Here is a 23368-nt window from a genome sequence, read left to right as displayed (position 1 = left end):
AATGCTCTTAACCGCTGAGCCATCTCTCCAGCCCCTTTCTCCTTTCTTCGTACCAGAACCTACAGACTCTCTTCTGGCTGTTCATAAACTATGCAGTCAGTTAGATCAGGTCCTCTCTGCTGTGACAAAGTGCCTGAGATAACCATCGTGATCAGAGCATGAGGAGATAGCCATCACATGGTTATGTGAACAACTGGCCCTCGTCCTTTGGACCTGTGGCATGACAACAGATCATGGCTGTCTCCCTGACACCCACGTGGTGGCTCTTAACCCCCTGTTACTCCAATTTCAGGGCATCTGATATCCTCTTCCGGCCTCCACAAGCACCAGGCAGGCTTAGGATACACACGCATACTTGCAAGCAAAACACCTATACACATAAAATGTTAAAATAAATATTTAAAAAATTAATTTAGAAAGTAATTATGGAGGGTGTGCTCACCTGTATTGAAGAGACTGAGTTAAGAGTATTGCAAGTCGGAAGTCTGTGCTCTCACTGTGTAGTGAGACCCTGCCTCAAAATCCAAACTAGCAAACAAACAACAGTCAAACCAGAAATTGACTAAAAACCGGAATTGTCCAGCACCTCCCTCATCAGCTCTAAGCATGCAATAATCCTGTGTGTACGGTGCATTTTACGTAGCTGCAGCCAAAGCACATGTTGTCGCTTCTGCATCACAGTTTTAAGAGCTTCAGTAAGGATTTCATATTTATTGATTTCCATGGTGGTGCAACCACTCGGCGGTACTGGGGATCGAACTGAGGACCTTGTGAATGCCAGGCAAAGCACTCCCAGAGTTGCATCTCTGCCCCTGAATCTTCTGTGCAGTGACTGAACGGCTTTGCAGTGGTCTGCTGTAGGACAATGGAGTAAAGCTTGAGTTTTGTCAGGTCTGGGGTGACGAAGGAAATAATTACAACAAGTGCTTCTTACAAATCTGTTTTGGCTTTTTTGGGGACAAAATTCCCATGGAAGATTGACAGGAGCGATAAAACATCCCTTTGCCTCTGGCTTGCGTTGTGGGACTTTCTGAGAGGCTGTGGTGCCAAGTCAGACAATAAGAGAACCAATTTCCTTGCATAGTCTCAGCTGCATGAGGTTTTCAGGTTGTCAGGTGTGAGAGTTGATAACTCAAAGTCACCATGGTTTTTACTTATAAAAAGTTAAGAGAAAGCAGTATGTTCCTCCCCTGGTTGCTTTGCGTCGGGTAGATTTTCACTCAGCCAACCAGTCTTGACATTTCTTCCCCCCCCCCCATTTTTCTCTACATAGCTCTCTTTGTGTGGACTCAAAAGAGAGGAACCCAGAGTACAAACCACCCCTTTAGCTGTGTTTGTTATTTAGGCTTTGTCCCCTTACTCTTTTCCAGAAAGACTTAAAAGGAATTAGTGATGCCTTTGTTTATAAACCTCCCAGATCAAAAGACAAACCTTGAGGGATAGGTGTGGAGTGATTAGCTGATAAGCAGTTCTTTGATTTACTCAACAGAGTAGCTCTCGCATTAGAGAGATCACACACAAGGTTCTCTTTCTCCCTAGAGGCTGCCAGCTCCGTTTTGGTGGGGAGGTGGGAGGAGAGGGGAGGCCAATGAAAAAGGCTGTCTGTTTGCTTTCAGGAATGGAGTGGAGTCTGGTGAAAAGGGGGGTGGAGCAAGAATATTTGTTTTTCTGTAAGTGGTTATAATTAAAGCCTTCCACCCAATTGCTCTGTGAACCAGAAAAAGGTATTTGGGAAGGTTTTTGTATGTGTAAGGACATTGCAACCCTCTATAGAGAAAAGCTTGCTCACCAGCGGCACCTTGTGGTGAGTGGGTTTTTAAAAGTATCTTTTTATTAACTGACAGCCCATACACGGTATTTCCATCACATTCATCCCCCTGCTGTTCCCAGATCTACCCCTCCCTGTTTTATGACTTCCTTGGCTTCAGAATACTGCGTGATCCTTTCCCCTTCCCACACTTCCATCCTGAAAGAAGGAGGAATTTCTGAGGGACCATATCTGAGAATGTCTGACAGTCACTGAGAGGCCGGCTCTACCTCCACACAAGTGTCCCGGAGTCCGTGTATTAAATCCAGCAGTATTCTTTTCAGAGTTTTCTCCTTTGTGGACTGTTAAGGCAGGCCATCCATTCAAGAAAGCAGTAATGTAAGGTTTACATTCTTATTTTCCAGGTGGAAACAAGTTAACCAACCAGCATTTTCGATTGAACTGGGCCTGGATCTCATTTGAAAAGGAATACTACTTGATCAACGAAGATTCCAAGTTTCTAGATGTTGTTCTTAAACGCAGAGGGTACCTGGGAGAAACTTCATTTATAAGTAAGTTTAATTTGCACTTCATATGTGTTTGAAATTGTTCTCTAGTGCTAAAACTGCAGCACTAGTTTAGATCACTGATCTTGGTTAAATTTTAGTGAGACGTTGATATTTGACTTCTAAGCGATATCAACAGATATACATCAAGGTGCATGATCGTGACCGTTCTGTGGTGTAAAATAAATGCACAAAATTGGAAGTCATCACCAATGAATTCAAAAATTAAATCAAATGTTCCTAGGTTAGAATAAATAATGAGAATCTAATTTATCCCCAGGGTATTATTCCTGTAAAAACGGCGGCGGGGCGGCGTGGGTGTGTGGACAAACACAGGATAGACGGGACGCAAAGGAAGAGACAGACACGCTGCTCCCACGTGGGTGCGTTTTAATGGGGAGAGGGGAACACAGTAAGGGGTGGGACGTGCGACACACAAGGGTAGGGGGGAAAAGGGCCAAGAGAGAGCGAAACCTCGTGGACGCTCGCTTTTAACGGGGGGCGCAAGGTTATCTGGGAGGAATGGTCTTCACCTGGGCGCGGCCAGCGCGCACACAGGTGACGGTAATCCAGGAGAAGTCTGGGAGCTGTAGTTTCCAAGGAATAACACAGGGTACAATTCATCTGAAACAGAACTGTAAAAATACATATGACAGACAGGCAGTGGTGGCGCACACCTTTAATCCCAGCACTCGGGAGGCAGAGGCAGGCAGATCTCTGTAAGTTCAAGGTCAGCCTGGTCTACAAGAGCTAGTTCCGGACAGGTTCCAAAGCCTAGAGAAACCCTGCCTCAAAAACCTAACAAGTGAACAAACAAACAAAACATATGACAGCTACTTTAATAAACAAGCAAAATTATTTTAGGGAGTTGGGCCCTATGGCTCACCGAAGTCACTCCCTGACCACTACACGTGAAGATGTTACGTGTTATATCCTAGTCATTTTCTTAAACCAAGAGCCAACAGCAAATGAATAAAACCCTTCTTCAACTCCGATTCAAGGCCACATTTCACTTCTTATAATGATAAAATAGGGAAATGTGTAAAGCAGAAGTACAGTTTATGCATACTGAGGGCATTGATGAGAAGTGACATTGCGCCCCGGGCGATGATACCACTTTGAGAATGATGCATTTAATAGAGTGGGTAAGTGCTGAGGAGGGAAATTATTAGTCACAATAGGAAGCTAGAAAAGGACTGGCAAAAATAAAAGGGCTGTCTCTGAAATTATTATTTTGAATTTGTGCTGGCCTGTCACCCCTTAAACATTAGGTCCCTATCTATAGATGGGTCCCTCCGCTAAACACACAGTTCTCCCCTGGTGTGTTTGGACCCTGGATATTAATTATTCTTTCCTTTAAAAATAGGGTTATATATATATATATATTTTCTTGACTTTTGAAAAGAGGCCTGTCCACCTTCAACTGGGCAGCACTTCCTGGCCCCTTGTGTGCTGGACTTCTGCAAGACCCCTCTTTACATTCTCATAGAGCGCAGTAGATGTTCGTTCCGCTCTCCTTAGGGACCCAGTCTCTCTGCCAGGGCTCCCCTCTGCACACCCCCAGCAGATGTTTACTGTCAGCGAGAAGTAGGTTTCACCTGTGCTTTGTGCCTGAAAACACAGTGAATAAATTGCACTGAAAACGGGGGAAAGCGGAGCCCCTTGGTCCTTATCAACAATGTTCCTGTCTATTTGCATTCTGCCCACGCTTTTGGCAAGTTTGTGTAATTTGAGTTCACAGATATCCTACAGGTAACACTGAGAAAGTTAACCATTGAGAGGTGTTTTAGAGACTTTCAAGTCTATTTTTTTTCTCTCCTCTTTTAAAAAATTATTATTCTTCAGTGGAATGCTAATGCATTTTTCCTAAGTTATTTGTTTGAACCAACTATGGTTCCTATGACTATCCCATTAATTCTACAAAGGCTCCCTAGCTCTGCTTGGCTCGCCTCACACAGACACTTAGCAGACTGGAGTGGAAAAATATTAGAAAGATCCTGTGTATCCGCATCTCCCTGTGTGTACACGTCTCCCTGTGTGTCCACGTCTGCCATCATTGAAGATGACCCTGAAATTATGCCAGGACCTGGACTAGAGTTCAAGTGTAATGCAAAGCAGATTTATAGAAGTCTACAATGAGGATGCTGGTCCCATAAAATTTCCACTTCCACATATGGACTTACTTACATACACACTGGAATACATGGTAGCTGCAGATAGAATATCACTTGAGTACAGTGTGTAAATCAAGATTTATACAGAACATATAAATGCATTTTCCCAAAGATGACTCTTTATCTTGTAACCTCTTGTTAAATCATGTTTGCATGCCTGTGATGAAATTCCTGGCCAAAGCTACTTAAGGGAAGGAAGGATTGCCCAACAATCCAACAGGGGCAGTGAATGGACGGAGGCAGGAGTGACCCCAACTGTGCCAGCAGAAGCAGGAGATGGAGCTGTTCACATCTTGGTTGACCAGAAAACAGAAAGAGCTAGACCAGGCCCAGGAACAAATACAACCTTCAAAGACTTGACCCTAGGGACCTGCTTCTGCCAGCCAGGCCATACATACAACCTTTGAGATAATGCCAGCAGATGTGGCCCACACATTCAGGGCATCAGCTGAGCAGGACACCTCATCTTTAAGCCGTAACAAGCTTCTTAAAATTAATTCTGAAGGTTGACGTATAAGCTAATGGGCTTTGCTACGGCATTTTCATACACACACACCATCAGGCTTTGAGCTTCCTCATCTTCTGCCACTGTCCTCTTCCGACCCCCATTCCTGCTTTCATGTGGCATGAATTCCCTCACCCTCCCTCTTCCATTCCCCTTAAGATCTCTTTCCTGCTCTCTTAGTCTCCTTTATACTTTCACTGCTTACACGCACCCCTAGATTTCTCATTAAAGAAAACCCATGTGCTTGTCTTTCTGCTTCTTGCGTGTTTCACTTACCATAAAGATTCTCCATTCGTCCGTTACATTATTCTGTAACTGTCATGATTCTGTTTTTCTTGATGGCCGAATGAAATTCCATTGTGCCTGTGAGCCACAATTTCTTGATATGCCATCCTTTGCACAGTCATCTAAGCTGCCCCCATTTCTTAGCAGTAATTGGACATGCTGGGATCTCTGCGGTATGTAACAACTCCTTACGATTCACTGCTGAACTAAACACGCGTTCGTATTTGATGATAGCCTTTGCATCTCAGGGATCTCAGTTGTACCAGTTAGTAAACATCTATTAATGGCAAGAACATCCTTAAGCCCACCGAGTGCTCTATCCATCTCTCTTTCCCTTCTAAGCCTTCATTCACCAGTTCCCCAGCCCTCGAGTCCTGACTGGTGTTGCATTCGTCAATGGGCCTACAAAATGGAAGTGGTTGTTACTGCAATCTGAGTCTTTATCCAGGCCAGGGCTAGTCAGTCCCCAGTACCCTCCAGATCCTAACCCCACGAGAAAAATACCATTATATCTTCCACTTCACAAGTGAGCAGAGAAAATGTGATACTCCCAAATAGTCAGGTCCCAGGGTCCACACTGATAACCACTTCTCCAGAGTGTCTCAGGAACTGAGAGCGGTTAGGGTAATAATTGGTTTGCATCCTATCGCTGTGTGGCCGAGAGGATTGAAAGTCCACCTTCTCAGCCCCAGAACGCCTCGTTCCAGCCCCGCACTAGCAAGAGTGCATTGCTTCATTCCGCCCCACGCCGTTTTTTTCCCGCGTGAGAAATGACACAGAAGTAGCTTCATTTAATAACCGAAGAGAACGCTGGTGGGTGTTTTCAGTAGCCGCAGTGGGGATTCGGTATTGCAACCTGTGTCTCATTGGGTGAATGACTCCACTGTCCTGTGGTAAACGTGGCTGAAACTGGAGGTGATGCCCTGTAGGGTAGGAACCTCCTTTCCGGCTTCAACTGTCCTCTGCATCTTCTGGAAAGAGTTTCCTTACTGATGAAAGGGACCCCAGCCAAGCAGGCAGCGGTCGACTAGCAGGTGCTGTGATGGTTGTAGTGGGGAACTCAGCCAGACACAGAGAGCTGGCACTCCTGTTTGGGGCCCTTTATCCTTTGCCATTAAGTACGCTATGCTGTCTGCTACCGAAGCGGATGCATATGTGAAACACTTACCTGTCTGGTGTTTTTCGGAAAACTAGAAGATGAAGGCTTTTCACAAAACCTTTATTTCCATCTTCATGTTAAGATTGGCAGTCTGTGGTGTATTCAGATATATCCAAAGTCATTTTCTTTTTTTCTTGTTTTGATGTTTGGTGTTTCAAGACAGGGTTTCTCTGTGTACCCTTGGCTGTCCTGGAACTAGCTCTGTGGACCAGGCTGGCCTCGAACTCACAGAGATCCACCTGCCTCTGCCTCCCTGGTGCTGGGATTAAAGGCGTATTCCACCGTCACCACGGGGACAAAGGAATGTTGTATAAGCACTCTAAGGCAATTTGTTCCGTTTTAGTCTTTGATAGAGATGCAGCAATTAAGGCAGAGCCGGATGCCCAGCAATGAAACAAAGAAAAAGAGGGAATCGTTCCATTTACTCTAAACCGAATGATTTATATTGTCTCTGCAGGCATCAGCACAAGGGATGGGACTGCACGAAAAGACAGTGACTTCAAGGGCAAGGCCCAGAAACAAGTGCAGTTCAACCCCGGCCAGACCAGGGCCTCGTGGAGAGTGCGGATCTTGAGCGACGAGGAACATGAGCACTCGGAGACCTTCCAGGTGGTTCTCTCTGAGCCCGTGCTGGCGGTCCTGGAGTTCCCCATGGTGACTACTGTGGAGATCATCGACCCAGGCGACGGTGAGCATGATCATCTCTCCCTTACGCTATTGCTGATGGGCGTTTAGGACAAAGCACTTTCCCTGTAGAGGAGTTGAAAGTCACTATGTGGACTTTCTAGGCAGAGAATTTTCCAGATTCTTTAGAATTATCAGGTATATTGATGGAAAGGGGGAAATGTAACCATAATGAAGGGAAGCGATATCTCAGGTACATTAACTGCAACCAGTGCACCAATGCCAGGTCCTCTCCATGATTGTCATTCTAAGAACCAGTGTGGTTGGTTCCTCCAGTTTTTGTGGCCCCAGTTCATCAGCTTTGAAGTCTTTCAGATGTCTTAGAATACCTTTTGAGCAAAGGGTTTGGGAGTCAGGCCACTCTGGGATGAATTTGTTCCCTGTATTGCATTTTATTATTTTCACCTTCGTGGGGCAGTACCCACCCCTTTGCTCCCAACCGCCCCCCTTTCTGCGATGAGCCATAGCTCTGAATTTCTCTTCGGCTACTTTCCTTGTCAATGTGTGCACTTGGCTGACATTGTGAAAATGAGCATTAATGTTCTTGTAAGTTGACCTTCTCCTGCCCCTTGCATACAATCCTGGTTTGTCTCCATGTGTATTTGAGCTGGGGCGGGGGAGGGGGGCACGGAGTGAATGGCTTCTTGAGGCTTGGCATTTACACAGACCTCATCGAGACTTCTGAAGTTGAAATGCTGTCAGAAGCCAGACGTGACTTTCTTTCTAACTGCCAGCCTGCAGTATTTTGTCAGTCAGAAAATTCCTAAATGCTCTACAAAGATGCAATCTGCTGAGTTCATAAAATGGGTCTCGTGCAAATCCCTGTGTTAAAAGACTCAGCATGATTAAAGAACTGGGGGCTTCCTGCATCCTGAGCTTACCAAATTCCTCTGCCTTCAGTCAAATCTGAAGTTCCCCTATGTTTGTAATTTTCATTAAGGAATATTTAACATTAATTGCATAAATTATCTGTGGATGAATAATTAAACTTTCTTTTAGTCTACAGCTTTGGGGATATACTTCGATAGTAACGCTTTTCCCTTTTAAACAATCCCATGACAACGTTAATACATTTAAGCTGCTCTGTTAGTTTAAGCTGGAAGCTAGCTTTGGGGATTTTATTTGCTATTTAGTAAAATTGCTTTCGTTTACGTTAAGGGATAAGACTTAAAACTTATTTCTGCATTCCTTAGCATAAGGGAAGATATTTCTCTCTACCAGTGACATGTCTGAGCAATGGGATTCTAAAACAAGGGAAACACGCACATGTGAAAGCATGTATGTACATACATAAACCCTGGACCTCACATAGTTATAACTATGCTAATATAGTCTCTATTCTCATTTATCGTTTTTAATTGAATAGTTGTGATTTAGGGAAGGATTTTAAAGTATTTTGTATTTCACTCCATATATTAGCATCTATATTCATCTGCAAACACACACCCTGTGTTGCTTATTTATTTAATGGGAAGCCATGCTCAGGGCTAGCATGGATAATGTCTAACTCCTCCCTTGCCTGCCCGCATCTGCAGCCCCCTGCATCACTGGAATAGGTACCGACCTTCCACCTCCACCTCAAGATGAGGTCCAGTCCTTGTGTGCCTATGGCATCTACGCTGCAACAGTCTTGAGTGGCAGATACCAGGGAGGGTGCTCCAGAACTCCCCTGAAAATTTGGGGATGGCCATGAACACAAAAAGAGTAAATCTCCAAGCTGCCCTGCCCCTTGGGAAGGGGCTATCCAGAGGCAGTTGAGTCACCCAGTGGATCTTTGTGTCTGGAGTAGACAGATTTTGCTGTGTGGAAATGTAGGACGGAAAAGAAAATTCAGTGTTATTCAGTTATCAAGTAAGTAAGTATTTGCTGTGGGGGAGGGTGGAGAATGGCTAGAACATTCTTCTGAGAAAATAGAGCAGCCTCCTAGACTAAGAGATTCATGTGCTTATTGAACGTATCGATAAATTACATCAGCCAATTCCTAACTTCTTGCTGGTTTCGCTTTCTGTATAAAACCTGGAAGTTATTAGCATCAGAGAATAAACCCAAGTGTTGTAAACAAAACAAAAACAAACCAGAAAGCAAGAGCGCTTTAGTCCTTGTATTGTGCGCCTGTGCAGTCAAAGGTTTACTGAGCATCAGCTGTGGATGCCAGGAATTCTGCTAAGTGCTGGAGCCAAGGTGAGACAATGCAGATATGCAGTGAGTGCTACAGCCTTGTGACCACACTCCGTCAGCTAATAGTATAGAGAGCTGCAGGCTACAATGTATAATATGAGCCATAGAAGGAACAGTTAACTCATTTTAATTCTTTTAGAGATTTATTTAGTTATTTTATATGTCTGAGTTTCGCCTGCATGCATGTATGTGCCTTATATTCATGAAGTACCCTGGAAGCCAGAAAGAGGGCATCAGATGTGATGGAACTTGAGTTAAAGATGGTTGTGAGTCACCATGTGGGTGCTGAGAACTGAACCCAGGTTCTCTGTAAGAGCAGCCGGTGTTTTGAATAGCGCTGAGCTATGCTCCTGCTTTAACCCAGTTTTGAGAGGTTTCCAGGACAACAATTCTTAGCTTTCTGTCTATTAAATCTTGTATCTCAAATAATACCAGTGTTTCTTACTCTTAGAGACATATGGACGTTACCTGGTAGTAAACCCTTTTGTTTCTGTTAAAGGAAAATACATAAGAACTAACCTTTAATAAAAAAAATAGATCCTATTTGTCTTTTCACTTCTTGATCTCTCCACTCAGAATAAAATGAATCTTTATGTATATTTATTGGGAGACCACAACCTCAAATAGTCAAATAGAAATACATAGAGAAAAATATAGAAAGCTCATTTTTATGTAATGATTTGCCTTGATACACCTGAAGTGCTTATAAGCTTTTACCAATCAAGTCATTCTGATATTTCCCTCATTATATTTAATCATAAGTAAGTAGGTCAGCTATTCCTTTTCTATAAATGTTTTTGGTGGAATCAAATTGAGTTGCTGCCTAATATTATATATAAAAAAAAAATAAGCCTGTCGGGGAGATGGCTCAGCAATTAATAGTACCTTCCTGCTCATTTGGAGGACCTGGGTTCAATTTCCAGCACCCACATGATGGCTCACAACCATCTGTAACTCCAGCTCCAGGGGATCGGATGCCCACTTCCGGGCCCCATGGGCTCCTGCATGCATGTGGTACCCTCTGATGTGGGTCAGGCTCACTGATTTCATCTGCTTCTTTCCTAAACTCCAGTTAAAAATGGTCTGCATTGACTTGGTTCATTTTGGAAGAATAAATAAATAACAAAGTGTTAAAGAAATGTCCAAGTTCAGACATCAATGGCAGCATTCAGACACTTCTGCACCGAGCACGCTTGCTGGCCATGGCCTGGAGATGTGCCAGAAGGCCTTCTGAGTTGTCTTCAAACCTCCCAGATTCCTACAAGGCGGGGAACACTCATTGCTTTCATCCACGCCCCAAGTTCTCTTCCTCTTCGTCTATTGTGACGGGGTTTTAGGAGATCTTTTGTTCTGTCGTGTTTTTAGGATTTCCTTCATCTGTTCAGTGTAATGGAGAGAAAGAGGACAGGATGAACATTCGCGCTGTAGCTCCAACGTTGTCTCTAAGAATTGAAGTCGCTTTTTTTTGTTTGTTTGTTTGTTTGTTTTTTTCCCAGTTGCAGCATCGTCAAAACTTAAAAGTAAAATCCAGAGTTCCAAAACAGTACTCATTATGGTGTTGTCATGCTGGTGGATAAAGGATAAAACACTCTATCCAGGTTTATCCCTCAAAATGAAGAATTTTCACATCTACCCGCTCCTGTTTACTGCCAGAGAGAAAATTCAGTACGCTCCTGAGAGTGGGAAAGAGCAGAGGTGTGAGGGGCCTAAGAGACCTTAGACTTCTTGCTTTCTTGCCTCTACAAATCTGAAACTAGCAAGAAGCAAAGAGTGTTCATTTTTCAGTCATTATAATCCTCCCACATGGAGGTGGCCGTGGCTGGTGTTGCGAGCATGACCCTGCCATTGCCTTTTCTCCTACAGGCTTCCCTTTGCTTCTTGAGAGTCTACCAATCCCAGAACTTATCCCTCAGTTCTTCCTTCATAGGCCCTGTGACAGTTCCGGCCTGTTGTGTGACTGGGGTGTAACGTGGGGACTTCTGTGATAAATGTCTTCGTATGCTCTCTGTCTGTGCTAGTGGATGCTAGTCATGCCTCCTCCCTTCAGAATACTGTATGTATGCAGTTATATACATAGACTAACGCAGGCTGTGGAGGAAGTTCTCAGCTCTTTTAAGGAGTCATTTAGGTGCTTGCTTTCAGCTTCCTTTTAACCTTCCTCCCCTCTCCTTGCCCTTTCTCCACCTCAGCCACGCTGAATACCTCTTGACATCGGTGAGCTTTTCCTTTCCTCGTGTGCTAGCCTTGTCTTTCTCACCCCGCGTAGCTTCCTTTGGGGAGAACCCTGGGCAACCATGGAACAAGGGCTCTGAGATGGCTTGGGGGAGTTCAGATGCAGTGCTAGTGCCTCCCCACCTGTGTGTGTGTGTACATGCATGTGTGTGTGTGTGTGTGTTGGCTCCTTAGAGCTAAAATGCAGATTACCGAAGTTCTTACCACAAAGGTGATTACAAAAATAAAGCCAGTCGATACATGTGGCATGTTTAGAATGGGACTTGGCAAGCATTGAGGCTCTGTCGGTGTTAGCTAACTGCATTTAAAGGCTGATGCAACAATGGCACTCTTTAGCGTCTGTGCTTCCTCGAGGCAGCCTATGTGTACACTTCTGCTGTAGACGTGAAGCGAGGCTGGAAGATCATGTTAACCTGAACGGCAACCGGAGAAATCGTTCAATTGTCTTTCCGATCCTTTTATGGTTTCTTCCATGGTTACATATTTATGTGGGAAGTTGGGTCAACAGAAGATCTGAACTTGATATGGGCATATTTACCCTCTGTCAGATCAACTGTGGAGTAAATTCCAGGTCTGAGGCCATTGTCCAGGCACACGGCTTTCTTCTCTATTCACGGTTCAAGCCCGTAAGCACAGGGGAGAAGTCCTGACTTGTGTAATCCAATGTGCATAGGTCACGGGGTACAGAAGAAACCAGACCTTAGGTCCTCGAGGTTTAAATCCTTTGGGGGCTACTTAATTAAAACCCCACACATGCGCCTTCCTTCAGAACATACGTGAAAACAAAACCGGCCAGGACATATTTGCAGTGTGGAATGAATGCTGTCTGATTAACCCTGGTTTAATCAGCCCTGGCCTTTGTAACAAAATATCACAGATTGGGTGACTTTAATATAACAGATAATAATATTCATCTGTTCCTCACAGTCGTGGGGGATTAAAAACTTGAGCTCAAGGTGCAGGGTTAGGAGTAGCGGGCTCGCTTAGTGTGTTCGCAACCCTGACTCTCTCTCCAGTGATGCTAATACAGAACCAGCAGATAAAGCTTGGGTTAGTATACTCGGGTCCTGCTGAGGATCCTCCGGGCTTACAGACATTTGTCTCCCGGGTGTGCCACCCATAATTCCTTGTCTGTTGATGGAGAGAGAACTCTCCCATTGTTTTTATAAGAACACTAATCCCTGGCGGGGACTCCACACTCATGACCTTGCCTATATCCACACCTCTCATAGCCCATCTCCTGCACCATCACATTCAATGTCTGAATACAGAGATACGCAAACATTAGCACGTAACAAGCTTTGGGTAATGTTTCAAAGAAAGGCCACAGAGACTATGGCCTAAAGACTTAAAGTCTGTGATCCCTCCCCCGCCCCCCAGTGAATTCCCATGAGTTCATAGAAAGGGGTCCCTGAGATTCACTGGATAGTTTAATGTTGCTTGGCACTTTATACGGTTTTGCACTAAAATCAGGACACTATGCGAAAATTTTGTATTTGGCAAAATCTTACTTGATAATTATAGCTGTAATTCTTATTTATTTTTATTTTATTGGAGTTTTGCCTGTATCTATGTCTCTGTGAGGGTGTTACTCACACTCATTACTGTATGCTGGAGTTACAGACAGTTGTGAGCTGCCATGTGGGTGCTGGGAATCGAACCCAGGTCTTCTGGAAGAGCAGTCAATGCTCTTAATCCCTGAGCCATCTCTCCGGCTCCTATCGCTGTAATCCTTACCACTGTGAAAATTTAGCTTAAAAATAAACCAACGAGGATGTTTCTCAAGTTGTCGCTTGGATCGCCTCTAGGGCAGGGTGGGCGAGGGCAATGCATCCCCATCCCAACCACATCCACAAGTGCCAACTCTTTTTATCTCCTGGTCCTCGGTGTTTATGATCTTTTTCCTGCCTGGATGGTTGCTAAGTCTTAAAACCAAGGGCTTCATGCCAGCTCCTCCTACATCATGTTTATCATGCGGCAGCTGAAATACATTCATAGAATGCATCAGAGTGCAGCGTCCCCGCGTGGTCCATGCCTCCTAGTGCATTCACCTGGAGATATGGAATGGCGGTCTGCGTCTCTGCCTCCCAAGTACTGAGATTAAAGGCGTGCACCACCACCGCCTGGCATTAAATCAATGTTTTATAAGTGAATAATTAGCTCTGCAATGGGGTCATTCTAAAAGTGAATGTATTAATGAGAGTCTCGGAAGAAGACCGATGATACTGGTAAGATTAGTCATTTCAAAAGCATTTCATGTTACAGTTGTCTTCCAAGGTTGGGGCAGGATCTAAAGCCCAGACATATAAAGTGCCCCCAGGCAGTGAGGGCCAGTGCCAGCATCACCTCTAGGCCCGGAGATGGTGGCACATGCATCTGGATATCTGAGAGTTACTGGAAAACTGAACTCCAGAACTCATTGGCTCTTATTTTTTTTTTTAAAAAAAAATCACTTATGTGTATCTATATCTTTGCATATGTGCATGCATGAGGTGCTCACGGAGGCAAGGTGTCAGATCTCCTGGAATAGAGTTACAGGATGGTGTGAACCACCATATGTAAGTGTTAGGAACTGAGCTCTGGTCTCTCTGCAAGAGCAGCACGCTCTTAGCCATAGAACCATTTCTGGTTCTTGCCCTACAAGCGCAATTCCTTCCTGTGAGCTCTTCCCCTTTGGCTGACCCACCAGCATCCTCAGCATGAGGGAAACATCTTCAAAGGAGCTCATCCTTCATGCCCTCAGCCACAGGGCAGGGAGAACTGAACATCTTAACTGTGTAGATTATTCTAGAGTCTTTCATAGCCCCAGAAGAATTGTGCTTACTGTTTCAGAGACGATCAGGAAGTATGTTCTGTGTGGCTGTTAAGGCTATCCGGGAAATGGCTTCCAGAGGAATGTCACAATCTGTTTGGGGTTTATAATGTCAAACTATTGAACTAAATCATCACCAAAGTTTTACACAATAGATCTATTTTTAACAACTTAATTACGCTACTTGTATTACTTAATGTACCTTTCATCTATGTTAAAATGAATCATTGAGACTTATAATGTTATATAAACATAGTTTTTATGTCACAAGTAATTGTTATCCCGCTAGGGAAGAAAAAGCATTATAGAGGTAATAAGGCACTCGGGAACTCAAAAGGAACTATTGTCTGGATACAGTTGAACAAGTATACTGTTAACGTTTTTAATCACGAACCACCCAAAAAGAAGCCCTTTGGATAAGAATAATAATAGAGTAGACAGATGTCACAGGATCTGAGTTCCAGTCCTGCCTAACGCTCATGCTTGGGAGTCAGGTTCACCCGTATGGACCTGGGGTCTGCAAAGGAGGCATTTCCACCTCTTGGGTTACACCAGGGAAAATGTCGTGCTGTAACAGAAGGAAAGAAGGGGATTGAGAAGAACCGTGCAGTGGTATTTTTTGAGAAAATAGAGATGGCTGGAGAGAGAAGCTATGCTGAGCTTCATGTAGGTGGTCTTTCCCCTCTCCCGCCCTTCCTCTGGCACTGTTCTTCTTAAAAAAGCATCTAGCAGAAAAATTTTAAGTTTCTGAGATAGGGAAATTCTGACCTAAAAAAAATTGTTATAGTGACTGTGTGTTCTCTTTAGAATCAACCGTGTTCATTCCCCAGCCAGAATACTCTGTGGAAGAGGATGTGGGCGAGCTGTTCATTCCCATCAGGAGGAGCGGCGATGTCAGCCAGGAGCTGATGGTGATCTGCTACACGCAGCAAGGTGAGGCAATTGCCCAGCAAAGTGAAGCAGCCCGCAGTGTGCCCGTCAGCCTCTTCTTCTGGTGGAGCCTCAGAGGGTGAACTTTGTTACAAGGTTTTTTTGTAGACACTGGAGAACAAGATGTTAAGAAGTGAGCTTTGGTATTGTATTTCTAGGGGCTTCTTTGTGTCCATCTGGCAGGAGGCTGCTGCTTCTTCCCTCAGGTTTTGGTCTCTTAGACCAATTTAAGATGGTGGGGAACCGAGGCCTGTTCAAACCTTCCAAGTCAAAGAGAGTTATTTAGAGGTGGGGGTCTGGTCTAGTATCAGGGTCCACAAGATAATAAACAGGAAAAAAAAAAGATGCATGATTGAATCAAAACCCAAAACTGATACTTTTATGACTTTTATACATGATTATAGAACTTTATTAAACTGAAGACCATTTAGATAATGAGTTATAGACAAATCATTATCAGTTGAAAATAGATCAATGAATTATAGACAGGTCACTATCAACTGGAAATGGATCCAAACTTTTCCTAAAGATGCCTTGTAGAGTATATAAGAAAATATATATTAATGATTAAGGAACCATGTAACGGATATATGCAAATTTCCCTTTGAAATCAATAGATTTCCCTAAGCATATGGTTTTTTGACATAATTAGTGCTAAAATGACCAAGATAACTAATCCAACGTGTTTGGTGAATTCTGGAGAGGCTCGTGGAGTTAGAGCAGTGATGGAAAGCCATATCTATCTTCTTGAAGTGCTCCAAGGCTTCCATAAGCATTAAACTCAGTTTTAGAAATGTTCTCAACTTTAAAGAATCATAAATAAGTATTTGAAAATTTAAAACTAGTTAATAATCATTGCAAACAATTTTCAAAGTCCTGTTTTTTTCTTTATGCAAGAGGGAGGAGCTTGATCCTGCCTTGACATGAAATGCCATACTTTGTTGACTCCTATGGGAGGCCTTACTTCTTGTGAATGGAGATGGAGGAGTGGTAGAGAAGGGGATAGAAGGGAGATGGCAGGGAGGGACCCGGAGGAGAGGAGGAAGGGGAAACTGTATTAGATATGCAAATAAAAAAAGATTCGGTCTCAGTCTTGGGACCAAGGTGGCAGAACCAGTGTGTTGACTTCTGAACGGCTCGCTTCCCCAAAGCCTAAAACCCAGGAGATGCATGGAAAGACTAGGCAAACACAGAAAGCACATGGCCTTGGCCTCTATGGGGAACGTTTGAATAGTGGGAGGTATTACCTTCCCTGTTATGTTGATTTGAAAGCCTGTAGGAAGGAAGGCAGGAGGAAACACTGGCGGGCCAATATTAGGCGTGCGTGCGGACATTGTGCGTGCGGACATTCTGCAGGAGACCCGTGATGCTAGAATACTGTAGTTGCCCATGCAGTTCTGGGGTGTTAACAGTATACAGTCGCAACCGATAAGTACTGAATCTGAAAACAACACGTTTGGAAACAGTGGTTCAGCCCTGACGTCTCCTGGTTCTCTCGGGACCCTAGGGACCGCGACCAGCACCGTGCGGACCTCAGTGCTGTCTTACTCAGACTACATCTCCAGGCCCGAGGACCACAGCAGCGTAGTCCGCTTTGACAAAGGCGAACGTGAGAAAACGTGCCGTGTGGTCGTAATCGATGACTCCTTGTACGAGGAGGAGGAGACCTTCCAGGTCCTTCTGAGCATGCCCATGGGTGGGAGGATCGGTGACAAGTTTCCGGGAGCCAAGGTGACCATCCTCGCAGACAAGGATGACGGTGAGTTTTGACTTATCCTCCCTGCGGCAACAACACCAGACACAGCTTTCTAAACAGAAAAACTAGAAAGCAAATAGAATCACGGGGTGCACATTGTTTCTCTGCTGGATTGTATAGTGACTTAGGTTCATCAAACACTGGCTACGTCAATCATTCCTCATTCCTGATGTATTGTTCCCATGCCCAGTTTCCTCTCTAGGTCCTCTTTACAGTTCAACTCACCAGTAAGTCATTGCAATCAGCTTCCATGGTGAAGAATCAGCATCCTTTTAAAAAGCATCATGGATTGCCTTCTGCTTTCTAACTTTAACCCAAGTGTTTGAATCTGTTTTTCAAAGAAACCCGTAAGAAGGGCTATCAGATGAATCACTGGGCGGGAAACAGCTATGTGGGAAGTTAAGTCTCAAGACAAGAGGAGTTGATAGACTAGAACACCCTTCCCTGGGGAAACGTAATTCCGTGAAGCAACACCAACTGAAAATAGGTTTGCATGTTCTTGTGAAAAGAGAGAGGGAGGGAAGGAGGGAGGGAGGGAGGGAGGGAGGGAGGGAGAGAGAGAGAGAGAGAGAGAGAGAGAGAGAGAGAGAGAGAAAGGAAGACTGCAAATGATCTTGTGATGCAGTCTAAGGGTGAAGCAGACAGCAATGCCCTCTCCTCCCATGGACTGGTTCCCGTCTCCCTCCCTTTTCCCCATGGCAGATCAAAGAGGATGGATGGTCCTTGCTGTCAGAGTGAAGCTGCAGGAGAGTCAAAAACCAAAAGAATCTTAAAACTCAGGAGACTGAAAACAATCTGCCAAGAAAGGTCTTGGCTAGCTAAGGTGAAGGAGAAAGCGTGAGACAAAGCTGTCAGGTCGTCTCCTTCACACGCAGGCACGTGTGCGTGAGCACACACACACACACACACACACACACAAAACTTTGTTTTGCCTTTAAAAGTCCTCTGAATTACAGAATGAAGCCTTTTTTGTGGTTGGAAAAGTTTAAAAACACTGATCGTAAATTCAGGAATGACTTTTGACAAAAGGCATAGAAAATAAAAAAGCTCTCCTGAGTTTAAATAACATCCTTCATTTTAAAAATTGCTCCTCTACTGCTTCACTTAATAAAGGGTCCTGTATTTGTATTTTTTAAATTTTGAGTTATGCAGATGAGGGCGTGCTTGAGTGCAGGTCCCCAAGGAAACCAGAAGTGGTGGTCAGGGTTCCCTGCAGTAATTGTTACAGATGGCTCTGAGTGGACCTGAGCAGTCCGGGTAGGTGCCGGGAACTGAACTTGGATTCTCTGCAAAAGCATAATACGTCCTAACAGCTGAGCCATCTACTCTGCCGTGTTCTGTATTTAAACCAAGTATAGGAATTTTATTTCAAATTGAATCATTCTTAGAGAGCCAGTATTTTAAATGTCCAAAATTAACCTTAGATTGTCCCTCTGTGACATTATACAACTTCTTACATCTTAAATTAGCCTGTAATTCTTGTCTGTGTTAGCCACGTGGTTTGGTACCTTTTATCAGTGAGTCATTCTCATCTTGTGTCCTCTGTGTCTGGGTGACGACTGACTGCAGACTGAACCTTTCCTCTTCCCAGAATTCTCCTGTTCTGGTTGCCCCGCCTATACTTCCTGCCTGGCTATTGGCCAATCAGCATGTTATTTAACCAGTACAAGTGACAAATCTTTACAGAGTACAAGACCATTGTCCCACAGAAGGCTAATTATGGTTTGACTTCACAGCTAAATCAAAGGGAGTAATGGATTATGAAGCCCTGAGGAACCCAGTTGTCCCAGCCACAGTGTTTTAAGAAAGCTCCTGGTGAAGAGATACAGCCAATAATGGTTGTTGAGAGGGAGAATCAGTATTCTCCAGGGAGAAACCCTCTGACTGCTTATTCAGTCCCAAGCAGTTAGTCATAAACACATCTACATTCTAGTAGCAGTAAATGGACCCAGCAGGCTATATTTGTATAGGCATATGTCTATATTTATTATACAACTATAACAATAATAATAAAGATAAGGTGATGGATGGGAGAGATAGTTGGGGGAAATATAGGAATCAGTGTAAGGGAGAGAGAGGGATCAAAAATGATTTAAATACAATACTCTGGTATGAAATCCCCCAAAATAAAAATTTAAGTAAAAAAAGGTTTTCCACCAAGCTCCACAGCCAGTGTCCTGGGCTCTGCATCCATGCTGCTCCTGTCTAGCCAGTGGGTCTTGGCCTTCCAAGCAAGCCCTCTCTTTGCTCTCCAGCCTACTTTCCTCGCATGAAGCATGATACGGCTCGGCTGTCTCTGCTCATAGCGTTTTGTGGAAATTAGGTAACATGATCTCTAGGGAAGTCTATTAAAAACTGACTCAGTAGAAGATGGTGAGCCTCATGGGCAGTGAGTCCAGGAAGATGGACTCGATGCACCTGAAGATGCCTCAAATAAAAAAAGATGGTCTGAATTATTGCATAGAGAGAGCGGGGAAGTTTTTGAACAATATTGTGAAAATACCAGAGTGGGGTTTAAAGGTTACTGATTATAAGACAATGGAAATTAACCGAAATCAGAACCAAGACAGACATTGGAAGTAGAGGGAAAGGAGGTGAAGTTAAACATAAGAATGAACACCAACCCCAGAATGACTAGGTCTCTGTGTAAGAAGAAGGGAGGAGAGGAATTTTAAAAAGTTTGTGGCCCAAAAGTTTATGGGTGGTTCAATGTATGGGCTTATGATAAGAATTTAGGAGAACCAATGTAGGAAAAGAGATTCTTTTATTTTATTTTATTTTTATTATGTGCAAGGGTGTTTTGCCTGTGGGTATGTCTGTGTACCATGTATGTGCCTGTCCTTAGTCTGGTTCTTCCACCTAACCTTATCCCCTTCAGCTATTGGCCAGTCAACCACTTTATTAAACCAATCACAGCGACATATATTCACACAGTGTAAAGGAATTTTCCACACTTAATTTATTTTGAACTTTATAAGTCAAAAGATTGTAAGTTTAAAAAAAAATCACACACCAACATAACCCAAACCCAAAGACTAGACAACTCAAAATCACACACCAGAATAACCCAGACCCAAGGACTGTAAACTCAACAGGCTTTTTTACAGGAGCGTAGCCACGCAGAGCTGAATCCGTGGAGCATCTCATTGGGTTTTACGCTTTCACTGTTGAATGTATTTTTATGAACTTATCCACCTCCAAAAATGAAAATTCCATGCCCAGCTTAGAAGTAGAAAAATAATTAACTTATATCCTCTTTCATTACTCATGTCCATCCATGGCCTGCATCCAGTCCTTCCTCGTCCCATAATACTTATTTTCTTTTCCTTTTCCTTTCTTTTTATTTATTCTTTGTGACTTTCACATCATGTGTCTCCATCCCATTCATTTCTCTGTCCCTTTGTATCTGCCTTCTGCCTTGCAAAGTCTCCCCTTGCAAAAAAAAAAAATTAAGAGAAAAACAGAAAAAGGAAATCTCATCATTGAAGCTGTAGTGTTACACAGTGAGCCATGCAGTAAATTCTTTTATCCATGTATCTTTACTTAGACATGTTCACTGCAGAGAGTCATTGGTCTGGTTCTAGGCCTCCGGTTTCTACTACACTGTCAATGCTGGGACCTCCCTGGAACTCCTCTTGGTTATCCTGCTGTTGTCCTATGGCATGGAGATCCTGAAGGACCGGTCACTTCGTGTGCTATCACAGATGGGTAGATGTTGGGGTGGCTCAACTCACAGCCCATGGTTCTGGGCATGGGTAGTTGCAGGGTTGGTCAGACAGTCAGCTCTCCGCTGTCCTAAGCACCAGGGTGAGCTCTCCAGCACTGGCCTGGGTAGTCTGAGGAGCAAGGGGAGGGGTCAGTTCTCCTGCTGTCATGCCCTCAGGGTCTTTCTCCCACTCCTACACCTTCAGGGCCACCTGTCATAGGATTCGAAGGGAGCAATCTCTCCCCCAACCACACCACCATATGTCCGCTGAGGAGCAGGGCCAGATTTCCCATGTTAGGTTCACCCACAATACTTCGCCTTTCCTGTTCTCTTTTCCATATATACTGTATCCACATATACATCTGTTTACATGTATACATATATTTACTGTTGGCTAGATTCTTCACGTGAGGGAGAAAATGTATTTTTTTCTCTATGAGATTATATAATCCAAACTGATTTTTGAACGTTGCCTCTTTTCAAAATAACTGGAACTGAATGCGTTTGTTATGTCTTTCTGCAAATCAAGTTAAATTTTTAACTACTTCCTGATGAAGACTCGTGTTGAATCTTTGTTTAATTATGATTTCTGGATAGGTGTTGCAGAATTACAGCATGTATTCATTTGTTCCAAACACATGAGTGGGGGAAGAGGGGAGGGAAAAGCCCCCGTGGATGTGAGGGGGCAAGTCACCAAAGAGGAGGAGGAAGAAGAGGAGGAGGAGGAAGAGGTGGAGGAGGAGGAAGAAGTAGAGGTGGAAAAGGAAGAAGTGGAGGAGAAAAAAAATAGTGGGGGAAGGGAAGGAGGAGACAGAAGAGGAAAAAGTGGAAATAGAAGAAAAGGAAGAGGAGGAGGTGGAAGAAGAAGAGGAGGAAGAGGTGGAGGAGGGGAGAGGGATGGAGAAGGGTGGAGGGAGAGGGTCTAGGCCTCCCCAGGTTTAGCCACTGGAAGACCTGTGCTTCTGGGTCCCCAATTTCTAGCCCTCTCTCTTTAATTCTGTACCTCACTCAAGCAGTCAACAGGCCGCGTGTAAAGGGAAAGCTCCCAAGTAGCAAGGGACACTTGCTGAACTGCAGGAGTGGGGTCTGTATCAGTTGGGGCATCTTTGATGCAGCCCCCAAAGACCTGGCTGCCTGGGAGGTCCCTGATGTTTCCCAGTCTGTAGGCACAGTTCACTACTCACTGCAGGAGAAGCACTGAGATTTTTCCCCACTGTACACACGCAAGCTTGGCGAGCAGCCATTTGGATCCCTTCTGCGCATCGCCTGAGAACATCACACCAGGATTACCAGAAAAGGAAAAGACTCCAGAGCGTTTTATGAGAAGGGCTAAATGTTTTGTATAATTTACATGGAACAGTGACCTTGCTGCCCACAAAGAAAGCAAGCCCAGGGGGACTGCGCTTGGACCCAGAACCGGTTTACCCAGAGTGAGCTCTGGGATCGTAGAACCTGTGTGTGCAGGCATGGGCTGGAGAGGTTCAGGCGGAGCTGTTGCATAAAAGCTGTCTACAGTATTAAGTTAATTCCTGTCTTCATTTTTCAGGGTTTAAAGAGAAGGGTGTGACTCAGTAGTAGAGCAGTTGCCTAACGTGTGAAAGGCCCTGGATTTGATCCCAACGCCCGCCACAAAAATACCACTTGATTTTCTAGTGCTGCATATATAACACATAGCCAGTGCTAAAACAAGTGCCTTCCTAGTTTCTGGAAGCTTTTCACTTATCACACATACATTTTGTAGAAGGCACAGCATGCCTGTGTTCTATCATTCTGTTGTGCTTAGGTAGCTCACCTAAGGGGAACAGTCGCTGAGCGCTGAGCCAGCACAGCTGCAGAACGCTTGGCATTTAACCTGGACAACCCACTTCATATCCTACTGGTGGTGAAAATATTGAGCCAACACAGTTGCCTTCTGCTTCTACTGCAAGATTCAAAGGATTTTGGATGCCCTAGTAGTGAACTTGCAGATTGAAGCTCTCTGCTCTTTTGTATATCTCCAACCTCCAAATATCCTAGAATGACTGAAATGGTGTAGATGTTCCAATAAGTCACAGTCGAGCCATGCTGGCTCCCTCTCTGCCGACTCTAAGCCCTCCAGAGTCCTGGGGAGACCACGTCAGTGCCATCTGTTGCTTCAAGACGAAGACGGCACTGCCTTTGGCACGCCATTTGAGAACCCAGCCAGCGGAGACTGTTATCTCTGCAGTGCTGGGCTTCGGTTCGCTTGTCAGATTCTTTCAGACACATAGTGTCGTGTGTTTGGTTTGTGTTCTTCGGAGCAGCACGGTCTGCCTGATACCCATCTCTTCCACACTCGAGAGCGCGCTCTGGCGACACTATCCCTGCAGATGTCAAGAGTGTAAATATCTGCGCCTCTCACCACTAAAACCCTGGCAGCAGATTACTAGCATTCATCCTTGGGATCTCAGGCAGTGATGAGTTCTTTTTCAGTGCTAGAAAAAGTCACATAAATCCCAGTAGCCACTTTCCAAACACCAGACTTTTAAAACTTGTAAACTTAGAACTATCGAGGGAAAGTTTCATCTTCTTATTTTTTTTTAGTATTTAGATTATTATTTATTTATGTGTGCATATGTCTATGTCTGTATACGTGCATGTACCTGAGGTTAGGGC

At 44.3% G+C, this 23368-nt stretch overlaps 1 protein-coding gene across 1 annotated transcript in view; it reads left to right on the top strand.

Moving 5' to 3' along the window:
- Window positions 1-23368, top strand: part of Frem2 (FRAS1 related extracellular matrix 2) — a 128526-nt gene that overhangs the window by 53835 nt on the left and 51323 nt on the right. The window contains exons 3-6 of the mRNA XM_050138428.1: window positions 2173-2319; window positions 6894-7124; window positions 15150-15275; window positions 16780-17031. Of these exons, the coding sequence (XP_049994385.1) occupies window positions 2173-2319; window positions 6894-7124; window positions 15150-15275; window positions 16780-17031 (756 nt within the window). The remainder of the gene's footprint in view (window positions 1-2172; window positions 2320-6893; window positions 7125-15149; window positions 15276-16779; window positions 17032-23368) is intronic.

The sequence above is a fragment of the Alexandromys fortis genome, unplaced genomic scaffold, assembly GCF_014885135.2.
Source record: "Alexandromys fortis isolate MF-2015 unplaced genomic scaffold, M_Fortis_MF-2015_v1.1 scaffold_15, whole genome shotgun sequence".
Classification (NCBI taxonomy): Eukaryota; Metazoa; Chordata; class Mammalia; order Rodentia; family Cricetidae; genus Alexandromys; species Alexandromys fortis.
This window is presented reverse-complemented; position numbering and strand designations above follow the sequence as displayed.